The sequence below is a fragment of the Heptranchias perlo genome, chromosome 42 (assembly GCF_035084215.1).
Source record: "Heptranchias perlo isolate sHepPer1 chromosome 42, sHepPer1.hap1, whole genome shotgun sequence".
Classification (NCBI taxonomy): Eukaryota; Metazoa; Chordata; class Chondrichthyes; order Hexanchiformes; family Hexanchidae; genus Heptranchias; species Heptranchias perlo.
The window spans coordinates 12213432-12240393 of record NC_090366.1 but is presented as its reverse complement, the minus strand read 5'-3'; the positions used below and the strand labels follow the sequence as shown (position 1 = coordinate 12240393).

The 26962-nt window shown below is 42.7% G+C and overlaps 2 protein-coding genes across 2 annotated transcripts in view; both read right to left on the bottom strand.

The window, feature by feature from the left end:
* Positions 1 to 14576, bottom strand: part of prdm9 (PR domain containing 9) — a 30965-nt gene extending 16389 nt beyond the window's left edge. The window contains exons 1-6 of the mRNA XM_067975164.1: positions 14505 to 14576; positions 11289 to 11412; positions 10264 to 10386; positions 7012 to 7082; positions 5212 to 5389; positions 4863 to 5000 (exon numbers count right to left, since the gene is read on the bottom strand). Of these exons, the coding sequence (XP_067831265.1) occupies positions 4863 to 5000; positions 5212 to 5389; positions 7012 to 7082; positions 10264 to 10386; positions 11289 to 11412; positions 14505 to 14576 (706 nt within the window). The remainder of the gene's footprint in view (positions 1 to 4862; positions 5001 to 5211; positions 5390 to 7011; positions 7083 to 10263; positions 10387 to 11288; positions 11413 to 14504) is intronic.
* The window catches only part of LOC137306208 (zinc finger protein 850-like), a 77461-nt gene extending 51797 nt beyond the window's left edge, over positions 1 to 25664 (bottom strand). The window contains exons 1-2 of the mRNA XM_067975305.1: positions 25649 to 25664; positions 21269 to 22070 (exon numbers count right to left, since the gene is read on the bottom strand). Of these exons, the coding sequence (XP_067831406.1) occupies positions 21269 to 22070; positions 25649 to 25664 (818 nt within the window). The remainder of the gene's footprint in view (positions 1 to 21268; positions 22071 to 25648) is intronic.
* Positions 25665 to 26962: the final 1298 nt, after the last annotated feature.

Below are 26962 nucleotides of genomic sequence, written 5' to 3'. Positions count from 1 at the left end.
AACACTTCAGCAGTCAAGGACATTCAGCCACCGACCTTCGGGTAAGCGTACTCCAAGGCGGCCTTCGAGACACACGACAACGCAAAATCGTCGAGCAGAAATTGATAGCCAAGTTCCGCACCCATGAGGACGGCCTCAACCGGGATCTTGGGTTCATGTCACGCTACACGTTACCCCACCAGCGAACAAATGTTATCTGTTTTTAATATAACGGGTCAGTTGCTGTCTTTTCTATGTTTCTACCTCTCTATCTCTGTTTTTTTTTTGTTTGTTGTTTTTTTTGGTGATTTGTATATTCTGAGACCTGGCAGGTAACACCTGTCTGTCTGCACACTGATTGCCTTGGCAACGGGCAGTTGAAAAAACTGTCTGTTATCACCAAGCATTGTTCTGTGAATTATAAATGCGACTTCATTTCGAGGACTTCATTTCCACATCGTTCACCTGAGGAAGGAGATAGCCTCCGAAAGCTTGTGAATTTTAAATAAAATTGCTGGACTATAACTTGGTGTTGTAAAATTGTTTACAATTGTCAACCCCAGTCCATCACCGGCATCTCCACATCATTACTTCAAGAAGGCAGTACTGACCTCAAGTAACAGCAACGATGCAAAATCTGGCAACAGTATCTCCAAGCCATGCCGCACCAGATAAGAATAGGAGTGGGCAGGAAGGGAATTTTGCACATGGAGGCTGAATTTCAAAGAATGGTGAAGGCCATACATATAGTAGACAAATGGAGATTACTTCCTATAGATTGTAGCTTCCTCATTCTTTGAACGAAGTTCAACCTCCGTATCCAGTTGGAAAAGACCCCTAAACCATCAGACAAATCACTCTTGGGGACACTGACACTGCAAATTTGCATTTTCAGTTATGTGATCTTCTTCCCACACCCCTTCCCAAACCGCGCTGACTCCCAGGATCATTCTGGCTGCATCGTCAATTCTTGCCCCCAAAATACCAAATCACGACCAGGCACTAAGCTCTGGAATATTCCAGCTGGTGTGCTACGTGATTAAATGAGTTTTTAAAAAATGTGTTCAGAACATGGGTGAAGCTGGCAAGACTGCATATATTCACCATCCCTAGTTGCCCTGAGGGTGGTTGTAGGACCTTTTGTTTGAATTCATGTGCTGATGGTGTTCCCACAACAGTAATAAGCATGGATTTCCAGGATTATGACCCAGCAATAATGAAGGAATGGCAATATATGTCCAAGTCAGGATGGTGTGTGACTTGGATAGGAGCCAGTAGGTGATGGTCTTCCTATGATATTACTGCTCTTGTCCTTCTTGTTGGTAGAAGTCCTGAGGCTGAGAATTGTTGTTGAAATGTGCTCAGTGAGTTGCTACAGTGCACCTTTACATAAGTGCAAACTGCAGCTACAGTGTGCCACTGGTAGAAGGGTTGGATACTGACTCGAGTGGAAGAGGTACTGAAAATGTTGAGTTTCTTGACCGTTGTTGTAGCTGCACTTTTAACTTGGGCCTTACAGATGGTGGAGAGCCTTTGAGGAGTCAGCATATGTGCCACTCATCAGAGTACCCAGCCTCTGCCCTGCTCTTGTAGCCACATTGTTGATATGCAAGTCCAGTTGAACTCCTGGTCAATGGCGAGACCCATGATGGGAGAACTCAGCAATGGTAGTAGCACTGAATATCATGAGGTGGTTGGTCCTTCCTTCGTTTTAGATGTTCATAGCTTGGCATTTATAAAAGTTTAAATATTAGCTGGCACTTGTCAGCCCAAGTCTGGATGTTGTCCAGGTCCTGCTGTAGGTTGTCATAGAATGCTTCAATATCTTATGAGTTGTGATTGGAGCTCACAGCCCCACTCCTGACCAATGATGGAGGCAAGGTCGTTGATGAAACATCTTAAGAGGTCTGGGCCAAGGATGCTGCCCTGAAGAACTCCTGCAGCGATGTCCTGAGGCTGGGACAGATGGAACTTTGATACCATAATCTCAGACAAGTGAAAACCAACTTCAATCTTAAGCAATAAAATCAGTGAAGCCTAAGGGATTCCCTATCTACATGTCAAAGAAGATGCTAGAATTCTGCCACTAAGACCTGTAACTCAGTCGTGCTCACAGAAGATGTTGTCTTGAGAAAAATAAATTAAACCTTGCAGGAGCTCATGGGTTCAAAGTATCATTATCAGCATGCTGGGGACTAAATGCACATAGGACAATGCAATAAAGGGATGAGCTTTTGAAGACCCTCTCCTGTATCGAGACCCCATACAGTGCTGTCCTTCTGCCTCAACCTGCAACCTATAGTCTGAGGAAACTTGGAGACAGTCATGTTTCACAAACCCTGAAGCAAGGACAAGATACATCACATACAATTAGATCGAAGTGCAACAAGGACATAAGGGGCAAAACACATCCATAAAGCCCTGTAGAGCCTTGCTAGATACAAATTTTCTTTAATGCCGATAATATCTCTGCCACGAGCTGCTGGATTTTCAAGAGCCATGCCACCAATTGGAAGTTTGATAGGTCGCTGTGGCAAATACCAGATGAATCAAAGGGATCATCCAATGGCTCACTCTACAAGGAGTCGGAAAATCCAAAAACTTTAACATCCTTGGACAGAAAGGATGAATCCTGTGCAACATTTTATGGTGAGGGGAAAAGAAGATATTACATCTCAAAATCTCCCCTTTCAAACAATCTGAAATATCAATCCACAGCCACCAGTCTTTCCTCCAGAATTCTGGAGCATAACTGGCAGTTTTTTGTTTTGAAATAGGGCCATGAGAACAATCTCTGGATAGTTCTACTCTTTGAAGATAATCTGTAACATGTTCATAAAGACTGCCCATTCATAAGAGTTGATTTTGCCTCTGTGAAAACAACCACTATATCACTCTACTCAACCACAAGGTGTTGGGAGGACAGAGTGAAGATATGGACGAAGGGAGAGGTCAGGAGATTTCTTTTATGCGGAAAATTATTAGGACTTAGGACGCCTTCCCAGTAACAGTGGTGGAAGCAGAATCCATTATAGTTTTTCCAAAGGGAAGTGGATAAGTATTGAGAAAAGTAAAATGTAAAAGGTTTGGGGAAAGGGACTCAGTGGATAGCTCTTCCAGAGAACCAGCACAGGTGTGCTGGGCTAAATGGCTTCCTTTTGTGCCATAAATTTCTGTGACTCTATGAATGCTTCATCTGGAACATACGGAAGCAAAGAGCCAGTGAACTAATCCTGCTGTACTGCTCAATAGCGCAGTGTTCAGAAGGTAATTATGGAGGAGGGCAATTCGGCATATCATCAGTCATCCATCCAGAAAGACTATACAGAACCCCCCATCCTTCATTGCTACATCTAATTGTTTCTCAATAAACACCTCCACCATCTGTAGATATTGTTTTCAGAGTGGTAAAAGTCAAATACACTGCTCAGAACCCTAGTCTGTTTAAGTAGCACACACACAATTAACCCTGCATTCCCATCTGTGCCCAAATTCCCAGTAACTTGACCCCCACTGAGAAAAAAAAGCATCCGACACTAATAGCAATGATTGAAAAAGTAGCTACAGCTACTGACCAGCCAATATATTTGTGCTTTTTAAACACACTATAGCAATGAATCCTATCTAATCTGTAGGAATTGCTCGGGTCAACAGGACATGCTCTGGAGACAGTTGAGGTGTAATGGCCGAACAATTAAAATTTACTACTGCCATTAACTCAGAATAACTTAGCCTGCAGTTTGAATCCCACCTAGGTCAGGTCACAATCCACCTATATCACAACAAATCTGTACAGAGGGAAAGACAGATTCTTTCTCTCATCAGGAATTGGCTCCAACAATCATGTGCTGGACAAAACCAGGATTTTTATCAACTGACTGCAAATCCCACTTTTCCTTGGCAGTTCCATGACCTCCTGCAGCATCTCCACATATTGCAGCTTTTAACTATGGGATGACCATTAACGTGTACATCTGGGCCTGGCTACAGTAGAACTGCAGAGAAATGGTAGAGAGTTTAAATCATTTCCTTATATATTTCTTTTCTTTCAAAAAGTAGCATCATTCTGTGTTTATCTAACTCTCAGTTCATAACCAGTATAAGAAAAATAGCAGAGTTCAAAGGCTAGAGAACGACTGCTTATCTGAAGGCTGAGTTCAAGTAGTCCCACCAAACCACAGAACAGTGACACTTATAATCTGGCTCAGTGGCATTTTGGAGCCAATTCCCCTTCACCATTGGGCTTTCTAGACTTCTAATTTCATCACCATTCCATACCATTCCCTCTCCTTTCCTTTGCTGTCCACCAAAAGGAAGTAGAATACTGCAGAATTCAGTTTATGAAATTTCCCCCACCCGGTTTCTCTTCAAGTTATACCCCTTTCCTTTTTAAGTCCCCATTACTTCAACCTAGAGGCTAGTCAGGTGGCTCCCGCACTAATAATAGATAACCATCTACTGGGAGCTCCACAAGGGTAGGGCAGAAAAGTTTCCCGGGGGAAGTATGCGGACTTACCAGCAGGACCACTGGTTTACAGTAAGTGAATAAATGCAAAGAAATGCATTGCCTGAAATAGACATGGGGCTGCTGTTCCCTATAATCAGGAGCTATTAGTTTATGATTACTGAATAAGTCACATTCTATTTTATTACAAGATTACAGAATTTTTATCAATAGTTTGAGGATCATACTTATGATTCCATTACTTTAATAAAAAAGAAAAAAGCAGTGGTCTGTTCGTGGGCAAACAGAGACCTCCACTCCTGTCCCACGACTCTGGCATGTTGTAAAGTTATACCGAAGCCCTGGCCTACCAAAACTCCCATAAATGATTCCTGCCCTCAGAAAATGAATAGGTTACTTTGATTGGTTTTCCACATACACAGGTAATCATCGTCACAAAGTTCCTTTTCTTCAGTATAAACTTTTCTCTCTCTCTTTCTCAAACTGTATCTTCTCTTTTCAGTCTCTTTGGTTGTTTCTTCATTTGCTAACGCCAAAGTCTTTCCAGTACAGCCAACTGTGGAATAAATAAAAATGATCAGGATCAAATTTTTGGTTGAAGAGTAAATGCTGAAGGTATTCACATATTACTCAAGATATTGAAATAATCTGACTTGAATGACTACTGTAGTGGTCACATCAACACAGAGCATCTCGCCCCATTAAAAAATTCTCAATTACTTAAAATAGAAACACTTTAATGACATCCTTTATTCCAGGATAAATACCTTTTATGGATTCACTAGGAGATTCACTTTCACAAACCAAGGTACTTGTTTCTAATTTGAACTTTTTCACTAGAACTGTCTCTTCCTTAGCTGAGGCAGTGTCCTCAGTGAAGCCTCTGAAACCTTCATCTTTATCCTCTTCTGAATGGGACGCGATTTGTGATGGGGCTATTTGCTTCTGAAATGCAGAATGTGACGGTAAAAACGTACCTCACAGCTCCTGAATTAGAAAATAGCTGCCTCGGGACTGCCTGTATTACTAAAGAAATTATGTATAAGTCAAACCATTTGTCTAAGTTTCCACTCCATTAGTTCTTGTAATAAATAAAGCTACCCAATTACCCTTTGGGGAAATGCAGTTGCTCCCCAGTGTAGTACTAAGCTACATATATCAGAAAGTTCCCATGTTTGATACTGTAGTCCTGTGTTGAGTTCGCTGGTCTCAGCAAACATAGTATATCTATTACAATTAACCTCAGCATCTTTTTGCAAGGCAGGGAACACAATTAGCCAGGATTCCCACTGATTGTTAACTAATCATCACTTCTGGAAAGGGTGTGCACGTGTGTGCGTGTACACCAAAACTGCACTGACGTTCTCCAACAATAAAGAGTCTAACATATCACAAACAGCCATTTAGCAAATGCCAACAGGGCTGCCCATTAAGTCAGCACAGACTAAGAAAACATATCTACGCATGAATCAGTGCCTTCAGGAAAATGGGAGCAGGAGATTCGACCCAAAATTTTAATACTTCACCTTTGGTCTTCCCACACCATGCACAATCTCTAAAGGAGAGGAAATATTTCACAGTGCCTAAAAACATTAAATTCTTTCTGATGTACAAAAGTAACTGGTAACAAAGATCTTCATTCTGTGGAACATGGAATTATCTTTCCTAACCTTAGCACATCCACTCCACCAGCTGTTTTTGTGAATGCTGAACACAGGAATTTAGAATACAAAAACAAAATCAGAGGTAAGGAATTAACTGTTATAGATAAGTACCTATCAGCAACCATACTTGCTTTCCATGTTTTCTCCCTGCTCTCCTAAAGGAATTGAAGTACAGTTCTATAGGTTTCGACTGTGCTGCAGTGCCTTGTCCAAGTCTCTCGACAGCAAGTATTGGCAGGTAACTCAAGTCTCAGGAGATGCCAAAGCACAGCTTGATCATGGTGGCCTCGAAAACCTACACACAAGTACTTTTCCAGCAGAGCTCAAAACTTAGCAATCAAAAGCAGGAACCCTGGCTAAAAACTACGAACTTTGAGATCTTAAAGCTGCAGCAGTGACCAAGCAGGTCTGTCTTTGTGAACCAGTTAGATACATACCATGGAACTCCATGGGCAACATTTAGAGTTTTAGTCCATGTTCTGATTAGTTTGCAAATACTTCAAGCTGCTGTTATTCACAGATTTTGGGATGCTGATGGAGGATTTATCCACCAACAGCACTAATTAGAGTCCTTTCCAAATCTCCAGGCCATGAAATTCAAACAGGAGAAGTAGGCAAGTAAGAAATATAAACACAAGTAGAACCAAGTTGTCAGTGACCATGGGCTGCAAATTAGGCACTTATGTAGCAGAGATAAGAAGAATAATTGAGTGCTGGAAATCTGAGATAAAGACATAAAACGCTGGAAGTGTGTAGCAGGTCAATTCATTTCTGAAGAAAGACTGGTTAACATTTGGGTGGGATATATCTTTCAGATGTTGACAGGCCTGCTATGAATGTCTAGTAGTTTGTTTCCATCTTAATATATTAGTCTGATAAAAATCTCTGTTCACATTGAATTACCTTTCTGGTATTCTCTTTCATGCTCTTCTTGGTATCTCCATTCTTCAAGAGAGGCTTAAAGATTCTCACCTCTTTAAAAAAAAGAGATCAGTTCTGATTTAGACAATCTCAGATTTCAGTTTAATTATGTTGACAGCGTGACAATTCTAAAAATATCTAGCGTATTCCATTCCAAAGAGGAATCAACATAAGAACATAAGAAATAGGAGCAGGAGTAGGCCAATCGGCCCTTCGAGCCTGCTCCGCCATTTAATAAGATCATGGCTGATCTGATCCCAACCTCAAATCTAAATTCATGTCCAATTTCCTGCCCGCTCCCCGTAACCCCTAATTCCCTTTACTTCTAGGAAACTGTCTATTTCTGTTTTAAATTTATTCAATGATGTAGCTTCCACAGCTTCCTGGGGCAGCAAATTCCACAGAACTACCACCTTCTGAGTGAAGAAGTTTCCCCTCATCTCAGTTTTGAAGGAGCAGCCCCTTATTCTAAGATTATGCCCCCTAGTTCTAGTTTCACCCATCCTTGGGAACATCCTTACCGCATCCACCCGATCAAGCCCCTTCACAATCTTATATGTTTCAATAAGATCGCCTCTCATTCTTCTGAACTCCAATGAGTAGAGTCCCAATCTACTCAACCTCTCCTCATATGTCCGCCCCCTCATCCCCGGGATTAACCGAATGAACCTTCTTTGTACTGCCTCGAGAGCAAGTATGTCTTTTCTTAAGTATGGACACCAAAACTGTATGCAGTATTCCAGGTGCGGTCTCACCAATACCTTATATAACTGCAGCAATACCTCCCTGTTTTTATATTCTATCCCCCTAGCAATAAACGCTAACATTCCGTTGGCCTTCTTGATCACCTGCTGCACCTGCATACTAACTTTTTGATTTTCTTGCACTAGGACCCCCAGATCCCTTTGTACTGCAGTACTTTCCAGTTTCTTGCCATTAAGATAATAACTTGCTCTCTGATTTTTCCTGCCAAAGTGCATAACCTCACATTTTCCAATATTGTATTGCATCTGCCAAATCTCCGCCCACTCACTCAGCCTGTCTATATCCCCTTGTAGGTTTTTTATGTCCTCCTCACTCTCTACTTTCCCTCCCATCTTTGTATCATCTGCAAACTTTGATATGTTACACTCGGTCCCCTCTTCCAAATCGTTAATATAGATTGTAAAGAGTTGGGGACCCAGCACCGACCCCTGCGGAACACCACTGGCTACTGGTTGCCAGTCCGAGAATGAACCATTTATCCCAACTCTCTACTTCCTGTTAGATAACCAATCCTCCACCCATGCCAGAATATTACCCCCAATCCAGTGATTCTTTATCTTGAGCAATTATCTTTTATGTGGCACCATGTCGAATGCCTTCTGGAAGTCTAAATATACTACGTCCACTGGTTCCCCTTTATCCACCCTGTACGTTATGTCCTCAAAGAACTCAAGCAAATTTGTCAGACATGACTTCCCCTTCGTAAAGCCATGCTGACTTTGTCCTATTAAATTATGCTTATCCAAATGTTCCGCGACTGTCTCCTTAATAATAGACTCCAAAATTTTACCTACCACAGATGTTAGGCTAACTGGTCTATAATTTCCAGCCTTCTGTCTACTACCCTTTTTAAATAAGGGTGTTACATTAGCAGTTTTCCAATCTGCCGGGACCTTTGCCGAGTCCAGAGAATTTTGGAAAATTATTACCAAAGCATCCACAATCCCCACTGCCACTTCCCTCAAGACCCTAGGATGTAAGCCATCAGGTCCAGGGGATTTAACCGCCTTGAGTCCCATTAATTTACTGAGTACCAATTCCTTGGTGATTTTAATCGTATTTAGCTCCTCCCCCCCTAGAGCCCCCTGTTTGTCCAGTGTTGGGATATTCTTAGTGTCCTCTACCGTAAAGACTAAAACAAAAGATTTGTTCAGCATTTTTGCCATCTCCATGTTTCCCACCATTAATTTCCCGGTCTCATCCTCTAAGGGACCTACGTTTGCCTTAGCCACCCTTTTTCTTTTTATATAACTATAGAATCTTTTGCTATCTGTTTTTATATTTTTTGCTAATTTATTTTCATAATCTATCTCCCTTTCTTAATCAATCCTTTAGTTACTTTTTGCTGTCTTTTGAAGACTTCCCAATCTTCTATCCTCCCACTAAGTTTGGCTACCATATATGTCCTTGTTTTTAGTCGGATACTATCCTTAATTTCTTTACTTAGCCATGGATGGCTGTCATTTCTTTTACAATTGTAAACAATTTTACAACACCAAGTTATAGTCCAGCAATTTTATTTTAAATTCACCTGAGGAAGGAGGTAGCCTCCGAAAGCTTGTGAATTTAAAATAAAATTGCTGGACTATAACTTGGTGTTGTAAAATTGTTTACAATTGTCAACCCCAGTCCATCACCGGCATCTCCACATCATTTCTTTTACACCCTTTTTTCCTCATTGGAATATATATTTTTTGAAAGTTGTAAAATAACTCCTTAAATGAACACTACTGCTCATGTACCGTCTTACCCTTTAATCTATTTTCCCAGTCCACTTTGATCAATTCCGCTCTCATACCATCATAGTCTCCTTTATTCAAGCTCAGTACGCTTGTTTGAGAACCAACCTTCTCACCCTCTAATTGGATATGGAATGTAACCATGTTTTGGTCACTCATTCCAAGGGGGTCCTTAACTAGGACATTATTAATTAATCCTGGCTCATTACACAGGACCAGGTCCAAGGTTGTTTGCCCCCTTGTAGGATCAGTTACATGCTGCTCAAGAAATCCATCCCTAATACACTCAATAAACTCTTCCTCAAGGCTGCCCTGCCCAATTTGATTTGTCCAGTTAATATGATAGTTAAAATCCCCCATAATTATAGCTGTTCCCTTATTACATGCCCCAACTATTTCCTGATTAATACTTCTTCCAGCAGAGTTGCAACTATTAGGAGACTTATATACTACGCCCACTAGTGTTTTTTTCCGCGTTTTATTCCTTATCTCTACCCAAACTGTTTCATTATCCTGATCCTTTGTCCCAATATCGTTTCTCTGTATTACAGTGAGGTAAGGTAAAATGTCATCAGACAATTTACTTATCTTTCCTGCTCCCCCAAACTTAAAAGTAACTGCTTCCTGACAACAAATATGTACTAGCTCCTGACCAAACTGCTTATAATCAGGATTTGTTTTTAAAAAAAGCACTTTTAATATTTTAATGAAGACAACACATTCAATTTACGTGGTGGATTTTTCACAAGTGGTTTAGGCGTCCACTCCTCATCCGAGTCGCTAGAATCATATACAGGGGGTTGGCGCCCCCTGCTACGTCTTGACATGAATGCTGGCTTTGGTACATTCAATCCTGTGAAAATTAAGATATTCCAATCATTTACAGTGGACAATTGCTTGTATTTTATTTGGCTTAACTTAACTGATGTGGGGCATCTGTTGAATCTAACTATATTAGAATAGTATCAGTTAAGAGCCATATAGAGGCTTTCCTTTCATCAATGGCACCTGGATTTAAATCCAGCCCAGACTGCTGAGATGTAAAGGAGCTTTAATGTTATGCTGGGGTGCTGGGAACACAGCACTCAGACCCATGCCCTCCAACAGCCTTGTTCTCCAAGTTTTTCTTTACTATTATGCCACTGATCCCTATTGGACTCATTGGATAGTCCAAAAGAAGGAGATTTACATAAGTGACAATTGATGGTCATTCTCAGGAGCGAGGGAGTGGCAGGTCCCTCATGGCATCTGAGATACAGAGTTCACCTCCCTTATTCCAATATTTACTGTTTTTATTCTGGATTTAGTATTTAATGGTGACCATTTAGTAGTTTTGTACAAAGACTGAAGGAAAAGCCACACTGGTACAATAGGACATGTTCTTGAGAAAAAAATGTGCGTGTGCGATAGTGAGGTGAGGGCAGGATCAGGATCAGCTGCGCTGCCCCCACATCGCAAGCCTACCAACAATCAGAGAGGATTTTTCACTTCAGCAATCCTGACGCTCACCAGGAGCGCATATTGGGAAATTCTGAACACCCAGCCTTTAAATTCATATTCAGAAAATCATGGGCTGGGGTGCTGAAATTGCTAATATGCATTCCTCATGTGTGCCAGCAGTGATGAAATGGAAAATCCCTGACAAAATGTCTCACCTCATATGAGGAGAATATTCACTTGGGTGTAATATTGGAAGAAATGTATGCCAGTAGATATTAAAGTTTCCAGAAGAAAAAAAAATGATTTTGTACAAACCTATTGCAAGCATAGTTTCATAGTTCTGCTTCACGTTCTTATAACGGATCTTTTCCCATTCACTTAGTTCTGCCCATTCATCTTTGGAAAAATGAACGGCAATGTCTTTAAACTTCTCTAGAATCTGGAGACATAAAATGAATGTGATTTCTGATACCTGTAAGCATTAAGTCTGTAATCTTCACAAACTAGTTATACAAACGCAAGATTGGTCATCTAAAGAATATCTTCCACACAACTAGAATGGGCCAGCACCGATCACTGGAGGAAAATCACATGAAGGACAGCCTCCCTACAAAACACTTCAATGTCATGATGGTGGGGTTGTTGTCCATATGACCTTTGTATTATGACACAATAAAAATAAAGCTGGATAAGCCCAAGTGTCAGTTCATTTTACCCAAAAAGAATACCTGACGGAGATGGATATTCTACACTTCTTTCATGCAAAAACCCTGAGGGAACAGTTGAGCAGAAGCTCATATGCCAAGAGGACTTTTAAGTACTTATTTTCAAAAGGGAAGCATCTGGTACCAGCATTATTATTTCAGAAGGTAGTGTCTATAGCAGAAATGTTGAGAACATTTCGCTCCTCCAACCACCTTCTAATTCAGAGCAGAGGCTTAGCCCACCTCTACCAGCTGGGACAATGGGAACTTGGAGTGACCATTGGCAACACAAGTTCCACTATAGGCATATCATAAACAGTCAAGTATTTAGAATGATAAACAGGACATCTTCAGTCCACAAACACAAAGAAAGCTCTGGTAAAATCTGAGTCCCCTTGTGCAGATGAAACATCAGTGTCTATATAACTGTGCAGTTATGGGGACAAGAATTTTCCTCAGCCTGTCCGATACAAGGTGCTACAAATGTCAGGGCCTGTTTTAGCACTAAGATGTCTCATAGTTAACAGAGAACCTGAAATTCTTGGAACCTCTTTGTGATCTAATGAATGGCCTCTGGCCATGGTGCTGCGAAGAGCTACAGCTTTATAAGGACTACAAGACAGACAAGAGATTTCACGCACACACAGCTGAATAAAGCCCAAAAAACAGCAGTGTGTACTGGTGTCTAGGACCCTCAAAACTAAACCTGAGGCACCTGTAAAAGGTACAGCTAAACTGTGACATTAAAGTATCATTTAGGTCAACTGTGCCCAGCTTGCATTGTAAACTTCCTCATAAGTTTAAGATCCAACATTGGGCAGGAACTATCTGGGGTTTCTTTTTGGAGGAAGGGGGTATACAATGTGACTGAGTAAAGCCCTTTTGCTTCTTGATTAGGCAAAACTGATCAATTATTACAGTTGACAGAAGACTATCTTAGCACCAGTATTGTCATAGATTCAGTGTAGGAAAGGAGCCAACAATGTTTGCTGCACACTCCAATAAAGATGTTGATAGAATAACTCCCCCACCCACCAAAATCAAGTCCCATTATTCAGAATGTACGATAAGAGCACTCAATGCTTCCCAGAGCAGAGATAGTGAAAGCACAGATGCCTCACAAGAGTTGCAAGTAGTAGAGTGACAAAAATTATACATGAAATGGCAATGAAAGGCAGAAGGGAAGTAAGCTTTTGAGGATCTTGCACTTCACAGTGCAGAGAACTCCTTCAGTGGAAGAAACCACTTAGAAGGGCTTGAGAGTTTAATTGATTGTGTTCCCAAGTCACAAGCTTCTCCTGGGATCCAACAGCCCAACATTGGTCAGTGTGGACAATGTGAACATCTCTGGTGGCAATCAAAGGCTCCTCCAAAAATATATATGGCATCAGGGAGAATCATTTACAGTCAATACTTGCAGATATGGCCTCTTGAGGATGAGACCAAGGGGTAAGGGTGATTGTCTGTTAAAGCACGGTGTCCTGATGAAATATACCCACCTGCTGTGGTCAATGTCCTTGTACGCTTTTTGCAACCTTTGACGCTGGTTCTTGAAAGACATGAATAACAACAAATCCACTTGTGACTACATTGTCCAGTGAACAAAATTACATTTGCTTCAAGGGCCCAGCCAGCCTTTATTGGGAGCAGAGAAATCGATATCATGGCACCATGATGTTGAAATGTCTCGAAGGAAACTTGTCTCACAAAACCTTCCACATTCCATAGCCAATTGTCGTCAAATAACTTACAGCAGGTTTTTGGTACTACTGTTTTTGAACCAGTTGTTCAAGGGCACCCACTGCGAATGCCTCTGATTCCTCTCTCCTCAGTGCGACATTATCCATACCCACCCAAACGTCATGGTCGAGATCAGTCTGGTAACCTCAAGGAACACAGCAATAGGCCATTGAGCATGCTCCACCATTTTGTTAACTATGGTGGATCTACCCTCTTAACCTCATGTTTTAGCACTTTCTCCATGTCACTTAATATCCTTACAAACCAAGCAGCTATCCCCTTTTAAATACCTGAATTAAATCTGCATCAATCACCTTCTGTGATAGTGTGTTTCATATTCCCACAATCCTTTGCATCCAGGAAATTTATCCTGGATTATCTTTTCAGCACCTTAGTTGTAATTTTAAATCAATGTCCCTTTATTACAGATTCCCCATTAGAAAAATAAACTTGGAAATTATCTATCTTGTCAATTCCCTTTTTCATTTTTACTCCGGATGTGGACAATGCTGACAAGATTATATTTAACGCCCATCCCTAGTTGCCTTGAGATGGTCATGGGCCTTTATTTTTAAACACCTCTCAGATCACTCACCTCTAGGGAAGTTTGCTCAGTCTTTGATCAGAGCTAAGGTACTAAATCAAATAAAAAAGGCAAATCCACAGAAATATTTTAAGTTAAACTGTAACTACAAGACTGGTATAAACCTGGTAAAAGAGTTCATAACTAAGGCAAGAAGCACTTCACAGAAAGAATGATCAGTATCTGAAATGGGTGCCTGGGGAGGGTAGTAGAGGCAAAAAATCTAAAATTAAATCATTTAAATAGTTAGATACAGTGATACAGGCATCTTAGGTTTCTACTGGAAGGATGCATTAAATGAGCCAAATGGTCTCACTGATCAATATTTATCTTAGTTATCCAATAAAAACACTAGCGAACTCACCCCCTCCCTCCTGACACTATTAATGTGATTGGTACTTTTGGGACTAATCAGCTGAATTTTTCCCCATCTCAAGTTGCAAAAAAATATATTTATCCAGCATTTTTTGTTTGGTCTCCATTTCAAATCTCCCATGATCTTACCTCAGATTTCATCTTCCCAGACATGGACTTTCCCTCTCCAGTAACTGCTCTGTCACTCTTAGTTTTACCCATCCCTTCCTCAGATTGGGTGGCTAATTTACTCAATGATTCCCTCTAATTTTTGTGTCTTTATCTATCCCTCTATACCCCAGGTCTATTATTTCTTCCCTTTTGTCACCTCACAGGCTAAAATTAAGTACAATCTCTGTGAAATATTTTCCTGTCAGCAGTTGTGTTCAGTTTATCTGCTAATAATATATTAACCTGTCTTTTCTTCACACTTTCCCTCAGACCCACACAATCCCAGTCTATTTCTCACTAAAAGTAACCATGCAAGCTCCTGTTTCTCTTCAGTATAATTTTTGTTCCTTTTCTTGACAGAAATAAGTTATCAAATATTATTTTTAAAATGAGAGACAATTTATGAACTGAATTTACCTTATAGGAATCAAAATACAATGCATGTTTTTTTTATCCTCACAATACAAAATTATTCCAACTAAATGTTCCTATTTTTAAAAAATCAGAAATACAAATTATGAACTGAATTGTCCTTTTCTCATCAATTTAGTAAAGTTTCATTTTCAAATACAAGGTATCAACTTTAAATTTACTATAAAGTATTTCAGTAAAAAAAATCCTTTACTTTATTACTAGCAATTTAAATTATGTGCAGTATTTTTCTCTGCTCTTGGTTTTCTGGCACTTTGAAGGTATTTCTCTGAATTATTAAGGATTTTGTTCTGACCACTCCTCTCTCTGCTCTGGCTGCAAATCTCCTCACTTAAACTGTTTTATTTTTTAAGCTCCAATCCCTCACCATTTTACCTAAAAGTTTGACATTAATTAGAATTTGCCTTTCCCCGCTCTCCTCCCCATCGTTAATGACACCTCCCAACCTCCCTCCCGCCCGCAGCTTCCCGCTTTCTGCCGATTGCCCGCGACGCCGCCTCTATTTATAGCACCAACCTCCCGCCTTTAAAAGGGAGACACGTGACCCGCACTCCTCCAATCAGAGCGCTCCGGCTGACGGTTGAGCGGAGCGCGAGCGCCGGCGTGAGGAGAGAGCGCGCCTCACGCGCCCAGCGAGGCAGAGCGCGAGCGCTGTGAAAAAAGGCGCCAAAACACAACGGGGAGGGAAAATATGAGGCGCAAATGGAAAAGGAAAAGAGAACCTTTCCATTTTTGGATATTTGTTGGGCTAAACCCTTTCAGACTACCTGAATTTTACTTTTTTTTAGGTGAATCAACTCAGGTGTGGACGATTTGTTTGAGGAACTAGGTGATGGGCGCGGCAAGGAGGTGTCAAGTAAAGAGGAAAGTGAAAAAGGGCCAGACTCCCGCCTTGTGGGGGTGAAGGAAGGCACAGGGCGAGGCACAGAGAAAGAAACACCTGGGGACACAATGTCTGGTTCAACAGTAGCACCAACTGTGGAGAAACTACCTGCTCATCCACCCAACTGAAGAATGGTGCACAACATGAGGGACTACATCATGGAGCATCTTTCTGCAATGCTTCTGAATGTCATCATTTACCTGGAAACTTGTGCTCCCAGCTTCATTTTACAATGAGCGACTGAACAATGATCTACAAAGACATAAGCACCTATCTACTCAAACATCTGGCTGAAGGCTTTTATTTATCTCCAAAGTATTACACACGCATTCAATGTTTCTTGCAGCTGCAACCTGCAAAAGAGGAAGACCAGATTTTCCAGTCTGCGACAGCAAATTGGTCACAAACACACATTTCAACTCATTAAATCCTGCAACAAAAGCAGAACATTCTGGAAACAAACAGCACTTGGACAGAAGACAGGTTAAAGTTTCAGATCATTGGCTAGCACTGAAAAAGAAGCAAGTGACTTAATAAAATCGAAAGGCTAAGCTGGAGATTCAAATTACTTCAAACAGCCTTGGCTCATCGGTAGCAATCTTACCCGAGTCAGAAGGTTGCGTGCTGAAGTCCAGCTACAGGACCTGACTGCATAATCTTCACTGACACCTTTTGGATGACTTCTTAGTGGATGCAAAAGATCTCATGGCATTATTCGAAGAGCAAGGGCGTTCTCTCTGTGGCCTGACCAACTTTTGTCCATCAACAATCTTCATTAATTGGTTAAATCGGTCATTTATCTCATTGCTGTTTGTGGAACCTAGCTGTGTGCAAATTGGCGGCTGTATTTCTCCACATTACAACAGTGACTACACTTCAAAAATACTTCATTGGCTGTGGAGCTCTTTGGGGCATCCTGAGGTTGTGAAAAAAATGTAAGTTCTTTCTTTGAGAGGACATTAATGGACCAAATATTCTGCAAAACTGCCCAATAGCAAAGTGACCCTCACCTCCCCATTGCTCTCCACTTTAGTTTCCCCACCCATTCCCACTGCGACCTCGCAGGCTTTGGCCTCGTCCATTTTTCCAACCAAGCTCAATGCAAGCTTCAGGAACAGCATCTCATTGCTGTCCTGGGCGCTGTGCAAGCCACAATATCAGGTCTGAACAATGACATCAATAACTTTATACATGGCTATATCCTGCCATTCACACCAGGGGCATTTGTTGTGTAGGGCTGATCTGTCATCACCCACAGGGAGGGGGGCCAGCTTTTGGGGTTTTGAGTGCAGACCTTTTGACAAAACACCATTCTGGCAGAGTGTTGGGGGCCTGCAGCCAGGGGCTTGACCTGTTTTGTGTCACTTTGGACTGCCAGGAGGACCCGATGCGATTTTCTAGCATTATCTGTTTTTAATTCAAAACTCCTTCATCTTCAGTTCCTCCATCATCTGAAAACACATCAGGTTCCACATGTATGCTGTCTACACCCAACTCTACCTCATCACCACCAGCTCTCGACCTCTCCACTGCCTCTGAGTATTGGATGAGCAGAAATTTCCTCCAACAAATATTGGGAAAACCGAAGCCATTGTCTTCAGTCCCCACAAGAAACTCTGTTTCCTAGCCACTGACCCCATTCGTCTCCCAGGTCACTGTCTGAGGCTTAACCAGACCATTTGCAAACTTGGCATCCTATTTGACATCGAGATGAATATCTGACTGCTAATCCGTTCCAACACCAAGACCACCTACACCCATCTCCATAACATTGCCCAACTCCGTCCCTGCCTCAGCTCATCAGCTGTTGAAACCTTCATCCATGACTTTGTTACCTGTGGACTCGACTATTCTAATACTCTCCTAGTCCGCCTCCCACCTTCCACCCTCCATAAATTTGAACTCATCCAAAACACTCCTGCCGGTATTCTAAATCGCACCATGTCCTGTTCTCCCATCACCCCGTGCTTGCTGACCTACATTGGCTCCTGGTCTGGCAACGCCGCCATTTTAAAATTGTCATCCTTGTTTTCAAATCCCTCTGTATCCTCGCCTCTCCCTATCTCTGTAACCTCCTCTAGCCCGACAACCCTCCGCGATCTCTGTGCTCCTCCCATTCAGGCCTCTTGTGCATCTCCGATTTTCATTGCGCCACCTTTGGCGGCCCTGCCTTCAGCTGGCCAGCCCCTCAGCACTAGAATCCCCTCCCTAAACCTCTCCACCTTTGAGACCCTCCTTAAAACCAGCTACTTTGACCAAGCTTTTGGTCTGTCACATGTCCTCTTATTTCCTTGTGCGGGTAGGTGTCAAATTTTATTTGATAACTCTCCTGTGAAGTGCCTTGGGACGTTTTACTATCCGCTATATAAATGCAAGGTGCTATATAAATGCAAGTTATTATAAATTGATATATAATTCATAAGGTGACAGACCTTTCCCCAAAATCCCCGGCAATAGTGTTAAGTGGAGTTTTTTTTCTACGTTCATGGGATGTGGGCGTCGCTGGCGAGGCCAGCATTTAGTGCCCATCCCTAATTGCCCTTGAGAAGGTGGTGGTGAGCCGCCTTCTTCAACTGCTGCAGTCCGTGTGGTGAAGATTCTCCCACAGTGCTGTTAGGAAGGGAGTTCCAGGGTTTTGACCCAGCGACGACGAAGGAACGGCGATATATTTCCAAGTCGGGATGGTGTGTGACTTGGAGGGGAACGTGCTGGTGGTGTTGTTCCCATGCGCCTGCTGCTCTTGTCCTTCTAGGTGGTAGAGGTCGTGGGTTTGGGAGGTGCTGTCGAAGAAGCCTTGGCGAGTTGCTGCAGTGCATCCTGTGGATGGTACACACTGCAGCCACTGTGCGCCGGTGGTGAAGGGAGTGAATGTTTAGGGTGGTGGTTGGGGTGCCAATCAAGCGGGCTGCTTTGTCCTGGAGGGTGTCAAGCTTCTTGAGTGTTGTTGGAGCTGCACTCATCCAGGCAACTGGAGAGTATTCCATCACACTCCTGACTTGTGCCTTGCAGATGGTGGAAAGGCTTTGGGGAATCAGGTGAGTCACTTACCGCAGAATACCCAGCCTCTGACCTGCTTTTGTAGCCACAGTATTTATATGGCTGGTCCAGTTAAGTTTCTGGCCAATGGTGACCCCCAGGATGTTGATGGTGGGGGATTCGGCGATGGTAATGCCGTTGAATGTCAAGGGGAGGTGGTTACACTCTCTTGTTGAAGATGGTCATTGCCTGGCACTTGTCTGGCGCGAATGTTACTTGCCACTTATCAGCCCAAGCCTGGATGTTGTCCAGGTCTTGCTGCATGCAGGCTCGGACTGCTTCATTATTTGAGGGGTTGCGAATGGAACTGAACACTGTGCAATCATCAGCAAACATCCCCATTTCTGACCTTATGATGGAGGGAAGGTCATTGATGAAGCAGCTGAAGATGGTTGGGCCGAGGACACTGCGCTGAGGAACTCCTGCAGCAATGTCTTGGGGCTGAGATGATTGGCCTCCCACAACCACTACCATCTTCCTTTGCGCTAGGTATGACTCCAGCCACTGGAGAGTTTTCCCCCTGATTCCCATTGACTTCAATTTTACTAGGGCTCCTTGGTGCCACACTCGGTCAAATGCTACCTTGATGTCAAGGGCAGTCACTCTCACCTCACCTCTGGAATTCAGCTCTTTTGTCCATGTTTGGACCAAGGCTGTAATGAGGTCTGGAGCTGAGTGGTCCTGGCGGAACCCAAACTGAGCATCGGTGAGCAGGTTATTGGTGAGTAAGTGCCGCTTGATAGCACTGTCGACGACACCTTCCATCACTTTGCTGATGATTGAGAGTAGACTGATGGGGCGGTAATTGGCCGGATTGGATTTGTCCTGCTTCTTGTCGACAGGACAAATGAGGTGATGCCAGTTGTTACCAAGTGAACCAGTCGCTGATACTTTGAATTTTGTTCAGCGTTTCTTTGGCACGAAAACTCACCCTTCATGTTAGGGTATTTCCAAGCTCGCTTTTGTGCCAATCGCATCCAATTCTTCTGGGCTGTTATGTTTACTCCTTCCGTTTACTCAGCAATGTCTGTATTTGGGGAGTGTTGTTCGCGGGACCCCGGACTTGGACAATGATGCCCATTGCTGACTTTTTGTGAATTTAATGCAGCAATCAAATGCCTGGTCTAAATCGCTCACGTTTCACTTTTGTAGTTTAAAATTACATCGGAGGCCCTTTAGTTGCATTGATCTTTCAGAATTTATTCGGACGATAAATCCTTTCCTGCCATTGTATTACATAATCGTCTTGTTGCTTTACACTGGCTCAGATTTACAATGCACGTTGTTGTGCCCTCGACCTCTATCTATAAGCGGGTAGAGGCTAAAATATATTAGAGTTCAATAAACTGCTCATTGACAGTTAATCAGATCACAATTTGTTGTTTAATAATGTTTGAATAACACTGTACATCAACATAGATTTTACTTCAACAATATAGACGCAGATCAGTTACTTTAAATGCAAATCTTTTAAATGCAACACAGAATAATACAAATTAAAGCACATTTTGGCGTGTCGAGCCTGTGTCAAATAAATTACATGTTTCAACACATCCAACTTTTCAATTTTCAAATTCGGCTTCTGGTTAAACCTTTGTCAACACGTTCTTAAACTTTGAAAAATACAATAACAGCATTTTACTGATCACCTGTTGAAGAAATCTCATGGTAAAGAATGAAAGATACATGTGGGGGACAAGTGTTAAAGGAAAGTAACTGGAGCAGTGAGTCCACAGCACAGAATGGTTTTTATGACTTGGGCCAACAATAAAAGTGGTTAATTATTCAGTCGCTATATTTATTAATACATTATATTTTGTGATAGGCACCTTTACCAACTGTGTAAAGACATCATAGATACCAGCGATCTCATACCATCAGAATAAAGGGTCTCTGACAGCTCGGTGGGACAACGAATCATGGAGATTAAACACATTCTGCAGTTTATATCAGAGGGAACATTTTGCAATCCCAGTCAGAAGATACAATTTCAGAGCGAGAGGGTCAGAGATTAGGCTACAGCAACATAGCCCCAAATCTCCAACCCTTGCTGGGAGTGAGGAACCATGGAATTTACTCTTATGTTCCATTTTGATCCACAGAAAAATATTATCATGAAGAGTGAAAGGTAACAAGTATAAATATTAGTAATGTTTAAGAGAGCGAGTGGTCATTCACGGCCATTCAAATAGAAAGAAACATTCAAAATTAGTAAAATTATAAATTGGTTACTAATATCGTCATTATGTTTCAAAACATTCTCTCGTGAAATTTGAAAGCTGCTGAATCCTTGAAGATTTTCCCACAATCTCGGCAGGTTTCAAAGCATGTGTGAGCTTTCAGCTGATACAAAGAAGCAAAACTTTCTCCACATTCATTACATTTATACGGCCTCTCTCCTGTGTGGATCCGCTGGTGTCGATGGAGGCTCCCTGACACTGTGAAACTCTTTCCACATTCAGTACATTTATACGGCCTCTCTCCTGTGTGGATCCGCTGATGTTGACGGAGGCTCCCTGACACTGTGAAACTCTTTCCACATTCAGTACATTTATATGGCCTCTCTCCTGTGTGGATCCGCTGGTGTTGATGGAGGCTCCCTGACACTGTGAAACTCTTTCCACATTCAGTACATTTATACGGCCTCTCTCCTGTGTGGATCCGCTGGTGTTTATGGAGGTGCCCTGACACTGTGAAACTCTTTCCACATTCAGTACATTTATACGGCCTCTCTCCTGTGTGGATCCGCTGGTGTCGATGGAGGTGGCCTGCCCGTGTGAAACTCTTTCCACATTCAGTACATTTATACGGCCTCTCTCCTGTGTGGATCCGCTGGTGTCGATGGAGGTGCCCTGCCCGTGTGAAACTCTTTCCACATTCAGTACATTTATATGGCCTCTCTCCTGTGTGGATTCGCTGGTGTCGATGGAGGTGCCCTGACACTGTGAAACTCTTTCCACATTCAGTACATTTATACGGCCTCTCTCCTGTGTGGATCCGCTGGTGTTTATGGAGGCTCCCTGACACTGTGAAACTCTTTCCACATTCAGTACATTTATACGGCCTCTCTCCTGTGTGGATTCGCTGGTGTTTATGGAGGCTCCCTGACACTGTGAAACTCTTTCCACATTCAGTACATTTATACGGCCTCTCTCCTGTGTGGATCCGCTGGTGTTTATGGAGGTGCCCTGACACTGTGAAACTCTTTCCACATTCAGTACATTTATACGGCCTCTCTCCTGTGTGGATTTGCTGGTGTCGATGGAGGTGCCCTGACACTGTGAAACTCTTTCCACATTCAGTACATTTATATGGCCTCTCTCCTGTGTGGATCCGCTGGTGTAGATGGAGGCTCCCTGACACTGTGAAACCTTTTCCACATTCAGTACATTTATACGGCCTCTCTCCTGTGTGGATCCGCTGGAGTAGGTGAAGATCACCTGATTTTATAAATCCTCTCCCCTGGATAGATTGTGTGAAAGATCCCTGCCCATGTTTGCGATGCAAAAGATATTTTACGCTAGTAGGAGAAGTTTGTCCTGCTGAAATTTGTCGACAGAACTCAGGATGTCTTCTGATGTGCTTCTGAAGAAAATCTGCAGTGGTAAATGCAACATTACAATGTGGGCATGGATAAGACTCATCTCTGTGCCCTGCTGGAGAAGGAAGAAAGAGAAATGGTCAGTCTCAGCAAACATCCAGAAATTTCTTTTGGAAGTACAATTTAGGGTTATTTCAATATTAAAGCAGGGTTCTTAAAATGTTCATTTTGGGAATATAGAATCTCTTCTAGTGAAAGAAGTAGAGGAAAAAAATCATACATCGGGCATGCACATTTGAAGAATACTGTCAAATGTTTCAAGTTTCATGCATTAAGTCTTTGAAATTCTCCATGGAGCAAGGTACACATCAACACCCTTTTAAGAATTGTTATAAACCAGTGTGATAACCAGCTCTGTTAAAACAGGGAAAGAAAATTAAACAGCAAGTGTTGAGTAAAAGATCAGGGGAACCAGCTGGGAGTTGGCAGTGACCCCAACAGTGCAATGAAGCTCACTAAATCTTTATAAATGCTCAATTATTCAGCTTGAGCTACTCCAAGTAAATTTTCGAATAACATCAATATTCAAAATGTATATATATTTATAAAACCTGTAAAAATGGATACTGACTATAAAATAAGTAGTCAATTTTCCCTGGCATTGGGCAGTCTCAAGTCCAGAAAGGTTAGAGAATGGGGGAATGACTGGACCAATGTATGGAAGAGAGAATGAGAGAGGGTGGAAATGGGACTGTGTAACACTGCCTCAGAGGATGGGGGGACAGTCCCTTAGCAGGTAGGATAAGCTACCTCGGAGTTTGAGGGTAACAGCCTCAATCAGCAGTGTGGGGGGAAAAACCAACTCAGTGAAAGATTGGGGAACATTGCTTCAGCTGGGGTGTAGGGGCGTGTAACACTGCCTGAATGGAGGTGTGGTGGAACAATGCTTCAGCTGGGGTGCAGGGAGGTGTAACACTGCCTTGGTGGGCAACTTGGTGTTAGAAGATATCTCTTTGGAGGCAAAATGTGAAAACCTCATTAGATGTAGTTGGAATGGGGGGGGGGGGGGAGTCAGTATTTTCTGAGCCCCAAAATACGCTAACCTCTATCAGCCTTGGCTCACCTCCGAGTCAGAGGTTGTTGGTTCCTGTCCCACTCCACAGACTTGAGTACATAATCCAGGCTGACACTGCAGTGCAGTGCTGAGCTTTCGGAGGTGCCGTCTTTCAAACCATGTTAAACCGTGACCTTGTCTTCCTGTTCAGATGGACATGAACAATCCCATGACACTATATGAAGATGAGCAGTGTGCTTTCCCGGTGTCCTGACCAACATTTATCCCACAACCAACACCACCACCAAGACAGATTACCTGACCATTTATCTCATTGCTGTTTGTGGGATCTTGTTGTGCGCAAACTGGCTGCTGTATTTGCCTACGTAACAACAGTGATTGACTTCAAAAAGTACTTTGGGATGTCCTGAGTATGTGAACAGCATTATATAAGTGCAATTCTTACCTAAAAAGTAGCATGATGATTTTTAAGGGAGCAGTTCCTTACTTCACTGCCTATTCTACTGAGGAGGGTATAACAGCAAAGACCAATTCTGGCTACACTCAAAATCTACATGTGTGATTTCCAGTCAAATAAAAGGCTCGTATTTATGTCATGCTGTATTACATCTCTCAAACATCCCAAAGCATTTTACACAGCATTGAAATATAGTGACAATTATGTATGCAAGCATGGCAGCCATTTTTCACCCAGACAACCCACAGACTTTAATGAGATGTTATTCTGTTTTTTTGGTGATGCTGGTTGAGGAAGGAACTTGTGCCAGGACACAGGGAGAACCTTCTGCACTTTTTCAATAGTTCCATGGAATCTTTATGTCACCTTAGGAAGGCCTTGAATCTGGAGGATAGGTCCTCTGACAGCATGCCCTTAAAGATTAACAATTAGCCCTAAAGTGGGACTTCAATCATCAATCTTTGCTTCAGAGACAAGATTGCTACAAACTGAGGTAAATTGAAAAACCAAAGAGTCACTGTATAGGGATCAGGAGAGGGAACACCTGCTAAATTCGCCCCCTCCAATCCAAGAGGACTAAGGGCAACTATACCGCCTCTCCTACTGTCCAGGTAGAGATACTGGGAACCGTTAAAGGATATAGCTTGAGGTTGGACCTCAAGCTTTCATCTGCTCTCTATCCCCTATTACAACATATGACACAGTCAATTATCAGAGAATCATACAGCACAGAAGGAGGCCATTCGGCCCATCGTGTCTAAGCTGGCACTTTGGAAGAGCTATCCTATTAGTCCCACTCCCTTGCTTGTTCCCCATAGCCATGCAATTTTTTCCTTTTCAAGTAGATATCCAATTCCCTCGTGAAAATGACGACTGAATCTTCTTTGACCACCCTTGCACGCAGTGCATTGCAGATAATAACAACTCGCTGCGTTAGAAGATTTCTCCTCATCTCCCCACTGACTTTTTTGCCAATTATTTTAGATTTGTGTTCTCTGGTTACTGATCTTCCTGCCAGTGGAAACAGTTTCTCGCTATCTCCTTTTATCAAAGCCCCTCATAATTTTGAACATCTCTATTGAATCTCCCATTAAACTTCTCTGCTCAAAGGAGAACAATCCCAGCTTCTGTAGTCTCTGTCCATTACTGAAGTTCCCCATCCCTGGAACCATTCTGGTAAATCTCCTCTGCACCCTCTGTAAGCCCTTGACATCCTTCCAAAAGTGTAGTGCTGAGAATTGGACACAATACTCTAGCTGAGGCCTAACCAGTGATTTATAAAAGTTCACCATAAATGCCTTGCTTTTGTACTCTATGCCTCTATTTATAAAGGCTAGGGTCCCATATTCTTTCATAATAGCCTTATCAACTTGTCCTGTCACCTTCAAAGATTTGAGTATATGAACCACCAGGTCTCTGTTCCTGCACTCCCTTTAAAATTGTACCATTTCATTTATATTGCCTCCTCATTCTTACTTCCAAAATGCATCACTTCACACTTCTCTGCATTAAATTTCATCTGTCATGTGTGTCCCCATTTCACCAGTCTGTCTATATCCTCCTGAAGTCTTCTACTGTCTATTTCACTGTTTACTACAATTCCAAACTTTGTGTTATTTGCAAATTTTGAAATTATGCCCCCTTACCCAAGTCCAGATCATTAATATATATCAAAAAGACCAATGGTCCTAACACCGACCCTTGGTGGAATTCATTCTATACTTTCCTCCAGTCTGATAAACAACTGTTCAGCATTATTCTCTGCTTTCTGCCTCTTAGCCAATTTCGTATTCACGATGCCACTGCCCCTTTGATCCCATGGGCTTTAATTTTGCTAACAAGTCTATTATGTGGCACTTTATCAAACGCCTTTGAAATAAGAGAACACAAATGATAATTTGGCTACAGTTCCCAGTTTTAGTCAGAATCCTTACATTTTGGTTCTTGTTTTGACATCCACATTGTAGTCCATTTGATGCCCAGTTCTTTGCCATATTCATCTCCATACCAGACCAGCAGCTCACACCGAGGAGGAACAAGCTTGCAGGTCCTGTAATAAATTTTGCCGCAGAGCTGAAAGGCTACAAGGTTCTGCTCCTCCTCCTTTCTGGCACAGTTAACAAATCTAAAGCATAATAAGCAAACACATAAGCACCTGAAAAATCACTTTTAATTGTAAAATGAATACAGATTGAAAAGTATATTAGTATAGTTGGAATTACAGGACATGTCCCCAGCCATGGCCAAATTGCAACTTTAAACATGCTGTCAGGAGGGGACACTCTGTGGAGACCAATCACTTCAGTGTAGATCGGAAAGATAATGGGCCTGATTTGAGCAGGCCTGTGGGTTTCCGGCGAGTTGGGTTTCGGGTGCGTGGCCTCCGCGCGCGGTGAAATTAGTGGGTTGCCCGCGCGATCGTAGCAGGCAATCCACTAATTGGAATCACTTACCTGCTCCTCCGGGGTCCGCGCTGCTGGTCTGCGCGTTGGGCGGGCTGCGCATGCGCAGTACGATCTGTCAGCTGGAGGCTCTCTAGTTAAAGGGGCAGTCCTCCACTGACAGATGCTGAAACCAATGGAACAAATTACAGCATGGAGCAGCCCAGGGGGAAGGCTGCTCCCAGTTTAATGATGCCTCACCCCAGGTATCATCAGATGGGGTGAGGAGGAGGGGGAGGACAGAGATCTTCCACCCGGCGGGCGGGAGGAAGCGGCCTGCCTCTGCCACCAAGAAGGCCTGGCTCGAGGTGGCAGAGGGGGTCACCTGCACCACCAACATATCGCCCACCTGCATACAGTGCAGGAGGCGCTCCAATGACCGCAGTAGGTCAGCCACAGTGAGAACACGTAGTCTTTCCCCTACACTCCGTCTGCCACAACACTGCCCCCACCCCACATCTCCTTCGGCACCGCCAACACTACTCTGTCACATCACCCCTCATACCCACTCAAACCCCATCCTCATCTTACCTGCACCTACTCACCTCGCCAGTACTCACCCCGCCACTAAC